Consider the following 14249-nt stretch of genomic DNA (forward strand, 5'->3'; position numbering starts at 1 on the left):
CAGCAGACACTGTATATGCTGGCTGGGGTGAACTCTTCCCATATATTTCTCTTATCCCTGTGGGTTTATATCACCATGGAAGTACACTTTCCCCTGACTCTCTGAATGCCTATTTGCCTTTTTTTCACCTCCCTAATCCCGGTGGGCGGTGGTATAACAGAAATGGAAGACGGGGCCTTTCTTCCGTGTCTTGTATTACCGTAAGCCCATATTTGCTGCCTGGTTGCCTAAAGCCACTGATTAGGTCAGTCTCCTCTGCTGTTGCCTCTTCTCAGTTCGGGGAGCTGGTGCCTTGCTTGAGACCCCGTCACTCCTCTTGGAAGGTAGGGAAAGGCGGCCACAGGGCGCCCCTGGTGTTTGTACGAATGATACCAGGCAGTGTCTCTGGTCTGGCTGATTGCCTTTGCAGACCATTCAGGGGAGGTGTTCCTTTTTTCCATCTGGGAGGGAGTTGGCAGCTAAGTCCTCCCTGGGGGGGTCTTTGCACGTGGGATGGGGATGCTTTGCAACTTCCCCAGCTGGAGGTCTCTTCCTCCTTGCAGGTTGGGGAAGCCTTGCTATGCAGGGAACAGTGGAGGGAACAGCACTGGCAGGTGCTCAGGTGTCAGAGTGGGGCCCGAGGCTTTTATCTTGGTAGCACCACCCTTTCCAAGGGCTAGGGGAGTGGGGCTTTGTAAGAGAAGGGAATCTGGGGTTTGTCCAGTAGCGTTAGAGAGAGACCCCGGGAAGAGCGCACTAAAAGGAGGGTACTGTCAGACCTGCCCCAGTCTCCTCCCATCCAGCTGGGAAACGCAGGTCCTATTTGGGGGAGCTCCCGAGCCCAGTAACCCCGCAGTGGGGTCTTCCTGCCACTGAGGCCCAGGCTCCGCTGCTCCTGCCCAGCGTCCCCGCTGTCAGCCGCCAGCGACTTAGATTTCAGACCTAGTCCCTGGTGGGAGGGAGGCTGGGAGCCAGCGTGTGGGCTTTCGTGTTCTATTTTTCTTTTTCTCTTTTCTCTCTTTTTGTGTGCAGGCCCAGCCCCATCCCGTAACACACATGATTTAGCTATTTTACATCATTCGTTATCTAGCGCCCTGAAACTGAACATAGAGCCATATATTAGATTGAGGTTAGAAGAGGTGGCGACTGTTTATTTAAGGTGATAAAATGGTCCATCAGCAGTAATCTCCATCGATATGTGCCACCAGGAGATGAAGGATGAGGGGACAAGCCACAATTAATTGCCCTATGGTTTTGTAGGGGAGAGTGGAGCCAGCCCAGGCCCGCTTCGATCTTCTCTCCGTCCTATTCATCATCTCTGTGTTGTGTATGGCCGCCTCACAGGGGCAGGGGCCAGCCAGGTTTATCTCGGCGCAATATTCTCCCGCCCGCACCCCCCGGCGCTCCCATTTAATTTATTAATACAGTCATCGGAAGACAAGTAAAATCCACATTGCGTCCCCCCCCCCCTTTCTGTTCCTCCCCCTTTTGTCTCGCGCTCTTGGTCCCTGGGCCAAGCCGGCAGCCAGGCGGCGCGGGGGAAGCCCTGTGCCTGCGCGATTTCGCCGGGAGCTTTAAACTCGCCGAGACTGAGCGCTCCAGAAGGTTCCGCGCGCCCACAGTCGGCTCCCCTCACCGGCGGCCGGGGCTAGCCTGCCTCGCCTTCTGGACGCGCCTCCGGGGCCTCTCCCGGGAGCCCGAAAGGCCCCAGTGGGGTGGAGGCCGAGCAGCCGCGGGGAGGGGGCGGTGTCGCGGCCACTTAGGTCTCGTCGGGGAGCCCCCGGCTGGCAGGGAGGGGCCGAGGCCTTCAAGGTTCGGACTGGGGTGCCGGGCCTCCAGCCGGCCTGGGCCTGGCCCTCCGCCCCGTCCCGTCTAGCCCCTGGCGCGCGAAGGCTGGCGGCAGAGCGCAGGCTGGAGGCCGGGGGCGTGCACCCCGGTGTGGGAGCCTCCGGCCGCGGCGCCCTGCTTGCCCCCAGGCTCCGGACCCCGGCAACCCCGCGCCCGCGCCCAGAGCGCGCACGCCGCTACCAGCAGGCGGCACTCCCGGGGCGCTTCGCCGGCCGGGATCGATGGGCGCCCGCCCCGCCGGGCTCGGCCTGCGGGCCTGGGGGCCACGACCTCCCCAGCGGTCGGGGACGATTTATAGCTTGGCTGTTACTGCCGCCCAGGCGGGGAGGCAGGCTTCTCAGCCGCATCTCGGTGTCCTTTCCAGAGGATGAGTGAGGGCAGGCGGAGGCCTAGCGGTGTCGTGGAGCCGAGGCTTGGTGTGGTGGGGGTTTTCCCCGCGGGTCCTGGCTCTGCCGGGGGCCCACACGCCTCCGTCAGCCTCCCCAGACAGCAAAGAAGGCCCGAAACGTTTTAAATTTCACCTTTCCTAGAACGCGAAGTGAAAACACCAGGAAAGAAAACCGTGGCCTGCTTTGGCCCCCTTTACCTTCAAATAGCTCCGTTTTTAGTTGCAAAAGTTGTATGTGTCGTGGGAAAAATACTCCCAACAGTACACAAGGGTATGAAATGAAGAGTCAAAGTCTGCTTTTCGTTACACTTGGCCTGGCCTTCCCAAGTCAGGGGGTGAATTCAGTCTGTAACCTGGTGTTCCCTCCTCTCATTCAGGGACAGGAGCAGAAACAGGAGCACTGACAGAGCTACGAGAGACAGAGGAGGGAGGGACCATGATCTCTCCTATTGCCTAATCCTAGAAATAGCATTGCACAGTATCTTGCTTCGAGATTTCTGATTATGTTTCTCACAGATATAGAAAACACTTTACAAATAATAATTAGGGACTTACGGAAAATTACCCTTTTATTTTAAGATAACCCAAGAACGTTTATTTGCTTACTCTTTGTGAATACAAATAGACTTGTATTATGTATTTCCTGGCGTGGAATGTTGTGTGTAATGTATGTGTGATATACATTTTGGAGGGGTGCAGTTGGGGCATCTAGTCGGCTTGTCCCTCAGACCTCCTCTTATAGGTGTTTATGGCTCTTCTCTAGAAAACACTCTGCTAGAATGTTTGTCTCACTGTGCCGCTTTTCTCAACCCCTGAGTAATAACAACTTGTCTGGAGCATCTTCACAGTCCTCTGGGACTCTGGGCTGTGTAAGAGAGTTAGAGGCCAGGTGTTTTCAATGGCAGAGGTTTTGTGTATTAAAAAAACAACAAGATATAAGATGTAATTGGATAGCATTGGTCAACTTCTCCAGCAGAATATTTTGATGGAAGCATGAGGTGGTTTATCAGTTAAGACTCATGTAATTGAAGTGAATTGGCCTCCTTTCGCTGCTGTGGACTTCACGCACCAGTAGTCTTCTACATATTGGGAGAAACTCTGCTTTTTCTAAAGCAAAATGCTGCTATTAAGTTTTTCAACACCGCTGGAGACTGTTGAAACTTAGGTAGAAGAGAGTTTTGGAGGACCGCTTGGAGGAAGGGCTAGCCACTGTTTTATCCTGTGTAACAAATATGGGGAGTGTGTTTGCTGTCTGTGGGGGTGGTGGCCGGAGTTGGTATTTTTCCTCCTTATTTTATTACTGATATATTTGGTCTGATAGTACAAGTTGCGGAGATGTGGGAAGTTGACAGGATCTCTGGTGTGGACGGGTGAGGAGTGAATATCAAATGCTCTTGCTCCTTTCCCTGTGCCTGGTTGAGTCAGCCAGAAAGGGAAAGGGAGTTAAGCAGCTCCCTGGAGTGATTTGATTTTTGTTTTTTACGGGGCGTGTTGCCTTTGCTTATTGCCGTTTGTTTTAAGCTGTTTTTGCTACGATGCTGAAAGGTCATTTCTGAGGTCAGACACTAAAATTCAGAATCCAGGGTATCATCTGTTCACTTCCTGATACGTTGAACCTCCCCAAACCCAAGTGTGGGAGAGAGATGCAGAAATCTCTGCAATTCACTGATGTTAGAGCAATTGTTGTGCCCCCCCCCCCCAATAGTGCTTTCGGTGAAATACTTCAGTTCTATTGATGATGTGTTTGGGTATAAAACTCTCCCAGCTTTCACTGGTCTCCGTAGATCTTTAGATCTGGAGGCTTTGAAGTCATCCAAACCTGACTGTGAATCTTCCTACCACTTTCTAGTTTCTGATCCTTGGTCTCATTAAAATTGCCCGTGAAGCCTCAAATTACCTCATCTGCAAAATGGGGATCATGATATGATATTTGGTTCAGGATAGGTGTCTGGAATGGCATAGGCACTGGGTGACTTTGGATTTTTATCATCTTTCTTTCTTTCCATTCCCCCCTTGTCATGAAGTTGTCATTTTTCACAGTCAGAAGCTTGAGAGGATGTGTGAAGCGTTTCTGGAAGGGCTGACATATAGTAAGGTTAGGAATACTTTCCACCTAGGCTCTAAAGTCAGAAGCAGAGCCTGATGCTCTCCTTGGATTAGTTGGTGTTACTGGGAGAGGGGGCCTTTGTGTGATGGACGCCCAGAGGCATGGGTACTTCCCCACCTGTAGAAACAGGTTGCTGCTTTTCACTTGGGGGGACTGGGACCCCTCCAGGAGGGGTCTGACCCCTGCAGTCAGAGGGTCCCGCATTTCTTGGGCTTTCTTGGGAAGAGTGCGGGATAGGGGGCTGAGGAGAAGCATGTCCGACTGGAGCCCTTCTTCACTGAAATGGGATGAAACAAATGTCAAAACCAGGGTTCGTGAGCCCCGAGGCGGGGTTACCCTTAGGGGTTCCTTCCTTGAAGATTCCTCAGTGATTCTCTTTGTCAAAGGTTACCTGGGCTTTCCTCTGTCTTAGCACGGATAGGACACACTTAGAGCGATCCCCCAGGCCTGGCAGTGACCAAAGCCAGGTGCAAGAGCTAGGAGGCTCTGAATGTGCCCCAGTTCCAGCCATTCGTCCGTCTGTCCATCAGTCTGTCACTAGCCACGGGACTCCCTTGGGTAGGGGGTGAGGCACCGCGGCTCCCCAGGGAGGCTGGGCTGCGGAGGCTGGGTCACGCAGGAGGGCGCCGAGGCTGCCTCGCTGAGGCAGGTCTGCAGGGCCGGGGCGCAGACACCGCGGCTCCGCCAGGCCCATTAATAACCCGGAGGGCGCTGCGATCCGACAGCGCGGTCGCCGCAGGCCCTGCTTCCCGTGGCCGCCTGGCCTTTTCCCATCCAGTTCGAGAGCAGGGACCCTGGGCATCCACAGCCATCCGACCCAGCGGGAGGGCGAGGGTCCCCTTGCGCTGCTGGCTGCTCTGGGGAGCGTCGGAGAGGGAGGTTTGTTCACAACAGTTCTCCTTCGCTTACAAGTCCTGAGAATTGCTTGCAGCCTTGGGGATCAACCCTCTGGGCAAGAGTTGGGGACCTCGCTGCTGAACCGTTACCCTGATCCTTAAATTTGCAATTTATTCCTTTTTGGCTTCTGGGAAGAGCTTGCCCTCGAGCATAGACACTCCAAACCTGGCAGAACAGTCCCCCTTTTTCCACCCGTGGCCAGAGCAGGCTCCATCACGGACCCCAGTGCCAGTGCGCCCTCACTGGCCGGTGTCTGATGTGCTGGAGGCCACCGGGCGGGCCACGGTGACTCTGTGCTCTGATGCAGGCACCAGGGGGTGGGTGGGTCCCTACGGAGTAAGCAGGGCGCTCTGTGCCAGGCGGGGAGCCCACCTGCCCCAGTGGTTTTAGAAGGATCTTCTAGAATTGTGGAAAGAAGAAAACCAATTATACTCGGGTGACCAAAGCAGAATCTCTCTGAGACAGAAGGTTGAGAAAGAGATGGGGTCTGCTCCCGGCACAGTGAGAAACACACCTGCAAACCCCTGGTCAAGAGAGGACTTCTGGGAGCAGGGGAGAGGAGCAGAGGGGACTAGAGAAAAAAGGGAAGAAGCAGAGAGAGACGCACCTCGAGGAGTAGAAAGCAGGCCGTGGGGGATTCTCAGCGAGAGCCACACCATCCACACCCAGCTCACCAGCCTTTTGGGCAGGGGTGGGGGGGGATGGAGAGGACAGGAGTGGGGGTGGGGGTGGGGGTTGCCCCCTACCGGGCTGATTTGGGTGCGGCGATTTCCCTCTCCCCACCTTCCCAGTGGCCTGGGCGGCCTGCAGGGCTTACTCGGCGGGTGGCTTCCTGGGAGGGGATGGGGTGGTCTCGGGGTCTCTCTCCCTGAGGACGGGCCGCCTGGAGCGACGGGTTAACCTTCTTCCTTCCCTCCCTCCCGCCCGTCTCCGGCAGGTTGCGACATGTGTGCGGACAACCGCAACGGCGAGTGTCCCATGCACGGGCCGCTGCACTCGCTGCGCCGGCTCGTGGGCACCAGCAGTGCCGCGGCCGCCGCGCCCCCGCCGGAGCTGCCCGAGTGGCTCCGGGACCTGCCGCGGGAGGTGTGCCTGTGCACCAGCACCGTGCCCGGCCTGGCCTACGGCATCTGCGCGGCGCAGAGGATCCAGCAGGGCACCTGGATCGGGCCCTTCCAGGGCGTCCTTCTGCCTCCCGAGAAGGTGCAGGCGGGCGCAGTGAGGAACACACAGCATCTCTGGGAGGTAAGCCCCTCTCGGCCCAGCACCTTGCCAGCCCTTTGGAGCGTTGGCAGGGGAAGAGCCTGGCCCTTGGTGGGGGGTGGGGGGAGCAGCTTTGGGGAGAGCCTCCCTTGTTCTCCAGATGGCAGTGGAAGATAGGTTTCTCTGGTCATGCAAGTGCCAGGTGTCCATAGCACCTGCAGAAAGGAGGTGCCTACTTTGGCCTGGCCCAGCAGGAACCCAGTGGGAAGACAGGGCCTCCAGGTTTCCGTGTGTAACAAACTTCTGTTCCAGCTGGGTTGGATTTGACTGTTGGTCTCCCTGGGTCTTGAGAGAAAAAAGAAGCCAGCAGAGGTGACAGAGCAGAGGAAGCTGGGGCATTGGGGTATAAGCTAGGTGGATTTTGTGTCCCATTCCGAGCTCTTCCAGGATGGTTTCAGGCAATGGGCAAGAAGGAACATAAGCATAAACGGGAGGAAGAGAGTCAGGCTTCTTTTCTCAGATAAAACCATTTTTCTTAATGCTGAACTCGAGAGCCTGGGGCATGTTTCATAACTTTCAGAGTGTCCCAAGGAAGCAAAATTACCTCATGAATCAGAAAAATCCCAAATTCTGCTTCTTCTCGGACAAAGCACAATCATGCAGTCTTCCACAAGAGAGAGAATCGAAACAGAGGGAAACTCGGAGCACTTTGATATCGCCCAATTAATGATATTATTTCAGTGGCACAATCTTACCTCAGGCTATTATTTAAAAATCAGCAGTGTATTTCAAAAATGTTAATCTGAGATTTCTCTCAGAGCTTCACCATTGATTTCTGAGATCCAGCGCTGAAGGGGCAGATTCTTAGCCATAGGTGGGCCCCCCCAACTAGCTTTAGCCACCTCTCATCCATGGAGTGATTTCTGACATACAGGATGGTGGAAGTCTTACCCTTAGGGCCATGTGTAAATCTCACAGAGGCCAGGCAATATAATGGGAGTAGCCAGAAAAGAAAGTCTGTCAAGTGCCAGAGGCCAGCTTGGCCAGGACCTGAAGGCTCCGTTAATGGGTCATTTCTGCGTACACTCATTGTGTCATACACTTGGTTGCTGGCCTGTCAGGATGGGCAGCATGCTCCCTGTGAGCTGCCGCCTAGTCGCTGACTAAAACTCGAGGGATTCAGTAACCCACTCAGATTTTCGTTGAGCCCTCCAGCCGGCACCGTCTTAGGCCCTGGAGACACAGTGTTGTGAAAAACAAATCTGGTCTCCACAGGCATTCCATGAAGTTTAGCATGGGGCACTGGGGCCTGAGCTGGTAAAACCCCCTTTGATGGGGGGGGGGGCTAAGTGGTTAAACTCACAGCCCAGGAGCCAAGATGGTAACATGGCGGCCATGGGCCACACACCCCACCCTTATCCAGGCTCCCAGGTTCCATTTTGCTCCTAAACTGGAAAAAACAATGACACGTTTTTAATCTTTCAGGATAGGATTTCTTGAGCAAGGAAGAAAATGTTGGGCGTCTTTGTGTCACCAAAGAGTGCCTTTCTTTCTTTTTTTCTTTCTTTCTTTCTTTTTTTTAACAGATTTTTTAAATAGGAAAACGGCAGGAGAAAATGGCTTGGTACGTAGAGCCAGGTTAGAAGTTAGAGCTTTTTGGATTGGAAAAACTGACAAGTGGGGAATAATCAAAGCATCTGGTTTTGAAATATTTCCCAGTTGGTTTTTGTTTCTGACTAATTAGTTGTAACCTCCAATGCGGTTTAAAGTTTATAAAACACTTCCAGGCACTTTTCATGTTCCAGTAGTGTTATTAGGAGCTCTAATACCCTACAGTTAAAGGTCTGCCAATACTTTTCCGAGGAGACGGTGAAGCAGTTGTTCAAGGGTACAGATTTGTTCCATCTGCAAATGGTAAAATTGAACACTGTCCTATTGCCCTCTGATGCCCCAGGTTTGGAGTTCATCTATTTTTAGTGTGTCAGGGGATGGAGTCATAAACATGAAAACAAAATAAAACAAAACAAAACCCCAACAACCCAATAGCTCATTGTTTCGTTTTGCTTGAAAGGATCTGGATATGAATGGGATGTTGGCTGGAGATCACTACACATGAACAGAATGTAATGATACATATTCATACCGAAAAGTATAGAGCCTTCTTTTTGTGCTTTTCCTTGTACTTGATTAAGTTAAAATTCTGTTGAAATAAGGAGAGTGGGAATTGAGTGATGTTGTTGATGCCTCAGTGGAGAGATATTGCGTCTTCACTGTTGTTTTAGGTACGTGAGTTGGTTCTGTGTTAGATGACTTGCTGGGCGTGTGCATGCTTGAATCATCTCCAGATCCCTCCTTGTAGATTCAGAACATGATCTATTTATTTTTATCATCTGTTAGAACAATTAGAATAAGCAAACATTGCCGGGATGGAAGGGATATTAAAAGTGATCAAAACTGCAGCTGTGCAAAATGTATCCGTCTCCTGGGAGAACCTATAAAATGTGACAGAGCAGGGCCAGGTAACTTAGGGCCAATGTCCATTTGTAAGATAAAACACTTACTCTAGTAGGTTTCAGGTTTTTATTCGTATGATTATTTTTATGCCGTGAAGTCTGAGTTTATTTTTAATTTTAAGCTTTATGATTTTTTTTTTTAACGAAACGTGACACTTTGAATTTAGTCAAATTTACGACAGGAGAGTCTAAGTGTTAGATTGTTCCTGAAATGTTAGTCTTTGCTTTCAGACCTAAATTCTCTTGTGGAAAAAGCTGTCATCATCATATTCTTCCTATTAAGAAGGATTCCATCATCAGAATACACGGTAGATCTATAGGAAACTTTCGGCACTAATTATTTAATGACTCATGTAATAATTATCCATTAGAAAAAACACATTCTTTTTTTTTTCCGTAAGATTTTATTTACTTGACAGAGAGAGAGAGAGAGATCACAAGTAGGCAGAGAGGCAGGCAGAGAGAGAGGGGGAAGCAGGCCCCCCATCGAGCAGAGAGCCCGAAGCAGAGCTCGATCCCAGGACCCCGAGATCATGACCCGAGCCGAAGGCAGAGACTCAACCCACTGAGCCACCCAGGCACCCCCCAAAACACATTCTTTTAGACATCTTCCAGATTATCAGGTCGACATAAAGCAGATCTTTAAAAACTTAAAAGCAGTCGAATTGTTACCATTTCATTTTAAAAGTCAACTGGAATCGTCTCTCTTGCTCACATTTTTTTTCAAGTCACTTGCTGATGAAGAAATGTCTTTATATTTAGAGTTCAATACTCGGGGCCTGGCGGATCTTACCAGGGTTACTTATCTTTATTTCAGTACAATAAATGGATGGCTAATCTTTTCCCGTCACTGTTTCCAAGTAGATGATGGATTTTTGTTTCAGTTTACAGCCCGTTGTTTTTAGTATGGCTGTACTTTATTATACACATGAAGGCTTATTACAGAAACAATCAGATTCACCTTAGTTACTGCTTTTGTTTAATCATTAAAAGCTCTATTTTCTTTGTAGAAAATTACTTTTTAATATTTAACATACATCAGCCATGGGGAGCTTATTTGATTGTTTTGTCAGTATGCTGTCATCTTTTAGTTAATATTTTCTTTGTGCTAATCCTGGCTCTTAAAAATATAGCAATTTAAAGAAAGTTCAATATCATTCCATTACCTTCAATATATTTTGGCTCTTTGGGGGTATCCAAGGGAAATTCTAGGAGTTTTTTTTTTCTTCTTTCTCTTTTTTTTAAAGCCAGGATGCCTAGGTGATTTTTTTTTTTTTTTTATCTTTTGTAGTTTAAGGAGATTAAAAAACTAAAAGCCAAATTACTCGCATTTTTTTTTTTTGGCCAGTTTCTTTTAGAATCAGATTTTAATGTGTTTTACAAAAAATAATAAATTCATTGAGTTTAAAACAAAAACATTACAGGATGGATTAAACAATCACTCGCTTTTGCTTACATACATTTATTCCAGCAAGACTTGAATGCATGGTATATTTCTAGCTCTTTGGCTAAAATGAGAAACGTCTTTCTGAACATTTTGCAAAGAAAACATAGTCTTTCTCAGCAATTAGGTCTTATTGATGAGAGTGAGATAATTTTGTTCTAATGTGTTTTCTAATAAAGAAGTGAAAGGCACGTTTGATTTCAACATTTATGAAAACATTATCTCAATTATTAATGTGCCCTTTTTCCCTTGAGATAAATTAATCTAGTTGCACATGGTTTCCCCTTTCTGCTTAACATCAGAATTTAATGTGGCTGGACCTGAGGAATGTATGTCGTGCAAACCTAAAATTCTATTGGATATAAAATCCGGAAGTTTAAAATAAAGTATAGTTTAATTAAGATGGGCTACAGTTACCCAGGCCTTTATATCAGAGTCTGATTTGACAGGGAATTTTAAGGACAATGACAAAATAAACTTGTTTTCACCCTCGAAAAATTACGCTGCTAATTGAAATAATGTAGTGACTTGTTAAGATTACAGTCAAGGTACTAGAGGAGGCTTTAATTTTATGGAATCTGTCTTTGCCTCAGTAAATTTCAGTGTCTTGTTTTCATTTACACTATGTGAAAACCTTCATTATTTTTCTTCAGAAAAGCAAGGGGGGGATAACATAATGTGGGGCATTTTTTTTGTGTGGTTTGATTTTATGCCATAATATTTTAGATTTAATAAGAGATTTGCTTCTAAGCAAATGGTCGATTTTTCATCATTACCATTTAGCTTAGGTCAAAAGACATTGATGAAACCAATATTAAAAATATATTACACATTGCTAAATGTTTATATTTCAGAACCATCACTGGCAATTGGTACTTGAAGGAAATGAATTGGCTTCATATTTTAAATGCATTACTTACATTTTTTTTAATCGTCACCCAATTCCACGTAGAGTACTGTACTCACTTGTATATATATTTAGATGTTGAAAAAATAATTTAAAATTAATCATTTAAAATGAAATTAAAATCACTTAAAAATTTGATTGAAATCATTTTAAAATTGTTCCCGTGATAGTATTATAATTACATAGCCCACGGTTTTGCTTTACAGACTTTGGCTCATTGGGCCTGATTCACCAAAGCACCAAGGGATAGAATTATGTGGCCGTTCCCAGTCATATTGAACTAGAAATTGTGCTTCTTAGTAATTTATCATTTCATATAATGGACTGCTTGTCAGCGTGGTTTTGAATATGTCTATTTTATGAACTCTAAATAATTTCTCCTTAAGAATAAACTGGAGTCCTACTCCTATGATGTCTTCAATTTGGAGAGGAACAGCTGGTGTATCTCTTCAGCTTTGCCTCATTTGATTTGAAGATGTCTGTGATAGCGGTGCCCATTTGATAGAGTGCGAGCATTTTATAGTTTTACATAAACTGTACAACCATCTGCCGCCTCTTGGAATGGTTTCCAGCATTGTGTTAAAAAATCAAAACTTCGCGCTCCAAGTCGGCTTTGCAGAGGCCTGTGAAAGTCCTTCTTTTAAAGGGTTTATGTCTCGCCCTGCCCAATGCCACCCTTCGTTTTTTAAGTCCAAAACTGATACCGCTTAAAAAAAACCCAAAAAACCAAAACAACAACGTCGATAGCAGCCATTTGGAAATTCTCACATGAGTGAGGTTTAATCCAAATATGCATGTGACGTGACAGGGCCTCAGTTGCAAATACTTTATGAAGAGTGATGTGTTCTGTATCTCAGGACTCTTTTTCTCATTAGTCAGTTCATTTTATCTGTTGTTTACAGATCGCTTCTCTTATTGATAGCATTTGGTCCATGCAAAGGAAATAACTCATAAGTATGTCTTGTCACAACTGCATATTTCCTGACCTCCTATGCTTTTTCTCTCCCCTTTTTTCCACACTGACTTTAACCATAGGGTCAAGAAATTAAAGTCAGAAACTCAGCCTGCTGCCACCCCCGCCCCCGCCCCCAGTAGCAGGCGAGCCCGATGAAAATGTGTTTATGGTCACGTTGGGCCCAAAGAACCTGCGGGGAGCCTCTTTATTTTATTATTTTACTGTGTCGTTTCGAGCACTTGAATTATCCGAGGAACTGTCTTTTGTTACCCGGAGATCACGTAACGGCGCTCGTATAATATGACGGGTTTTTCCCAATTTGATGGAATACAAGAAAGGGCCTGTTCCTTAATCAGGAGTCAGGTCCACGATACCCACATCCCCTCGTGCTGCCGAGCCTAGACCCGCTGCAGGACTGCCTTGCTCTCTTCCTCGCTTGCTTCCCCCCCCACCCCCTCCCGAATCATCCAGGCTCCAAGCTTTCATGAGTTCAGACATTCCTTGTGTATTTACACAAGAAATACAGGCTCCGGGATAGCTACTTAGCATAAAAGCCAGAGAAGCCGGAGCAGAATATTCTTTCCCTTGTAAGCCTTTGCCACCTCGCTCAGATAAGTTACAGAATTCCATTATCCAAATTGTTACACATGTGTGACAGAGGTTGACCTTTTGTCATGTCAATCCTTTTTGTGTAGGCCCCAGGCTTCAGCCTAATGGCTCAAACCCTGATTTACTCACTGTAATAAGGGCAGGAGGTCAAGCAATTGTCAGGCCGTCCTCTTCTTGGAGCCTGGTTGAAGGCTGTTAACACAAAGCTTTTCAAAGTGAATTTACAACCAGCACCACTGACAGAGGCCAATCAGCGCACCATAAATGTCAGGTTAGTGAGATTGAGCAGTAAGTAAAGTAGTGACAGCACGCTATTGGCTGGAATCAATTGGCCAAGGTTTAACTGAGAAGAGCAGTGTAGGGGTGGCGGGCCGGGGAGGGCGCTAAGTGTGCAGCCTGGGTTTCCAGGTGGGAGCGCAGAGGCAGAGATGTACCTGTTGGGCGGGGGAGGGTTAGCGGGCACCGGAGGATCTCTGCATCACCCGGCCCCCCCTCTGAAGCTTGGTGGCAGAGAAGGGTCCAGCATTAGACAGAAAGGAGAGGGAGCCAAACTGTGGACGGCGTGGGGCTTCCAATACCAAGGGGACGCAGGCGGCGCCTCCCCGTTCAGCCAAAAGGTAATTATTGTTGTTCAAACTCCAGAACCCTAATGGGGATGTGCACAGAGGCGCAGACGCAAAGGAACATCCCCCTCCCCACCCCCCACCCCCCTGCCCCCGCTCTTCCCGGGGCCATAAGCAATGCCAAACTTTCAGTGGAAGTCACTAATGAGTGATTATGGGTTGAGGGCCTGAATATCCATGAAGTATGGTTCCACTCCACGGAATGTTTTTATCATTTTGTGCAATGACAGCCTGGACAACAATTCATTTAGCTCTGAAGGCATCAGCATTAAAATGGAGGAATCCATTAAAAGGCTGTATGCAAGGATTTATAAATTAGGCAATTTCCTTGATTATTGCAATCATTTACAAAATTGATTGTTCCAGTGTGGTATAGACAGATTTCAGCAACTCTCATTGACAACAAGCACATTCGCTGGTATCTATAGCTACTGGTCACTAAACCAGGTCACCGTACCTCCCCGCACCTCCCCCGTGGTGTTGGGTCTCAAGGTCAGGCAGACTTTCAGAGAACCTTGAAAATTAGCAAGTTTTGGTTGCCTTCCGAGGAGACGTGGGTTCTTTGAAAGGTTTGTGGCCTTGTTGGCACAGGTTGAGTTCTTGTTGTGGAAGAAGGCGCTGATGATTCCGATGTGTTTCAGATCAGCACAGATTTTGAAATGAAGCCAACTGAAAAGGAGATCATTTTGGCCAATCGCAGCCATAAATATCTGTTTGATTGATGACCTAAAAGTCAATAATTTGTTTTATTTGTTGGTCCTTTGAGTTCTAATCAT

General features: G+C 48.0%; 1 protein-coding gene across 1 annotated transcript in view; it reads left to right on the forward strand.

Annotated features, from left to right (window-relative positions):
- Window positions 1–14249, forward strand: part of PRDM6 (PR/SET domain 6) — a 105158-nt gene that overhangs the window by 7402 nt on the left and 83507 nt on the right. Inside the window, exon 3 of the mRNA XM_082724361.1 lies at window positions 6157–6464. Coding sequence (XP_082580487.1) covers window positions 6157–6464 — 308 coding nt within the window. The remainder of the gene's footprint in view (window positions 1–6156; window positions 6465–14249) is intronic.

This window comes from Mustela nivalis (genome assembly GCF_964662115.1).
Source record: "Mustela nivalis genome assembly, chromosome: 3".
NCBI lineage: Eukaryota > Metazoa > Chordata > Mammalia > Carnivora > Mustelidae > Mustela > Mustela nivalis.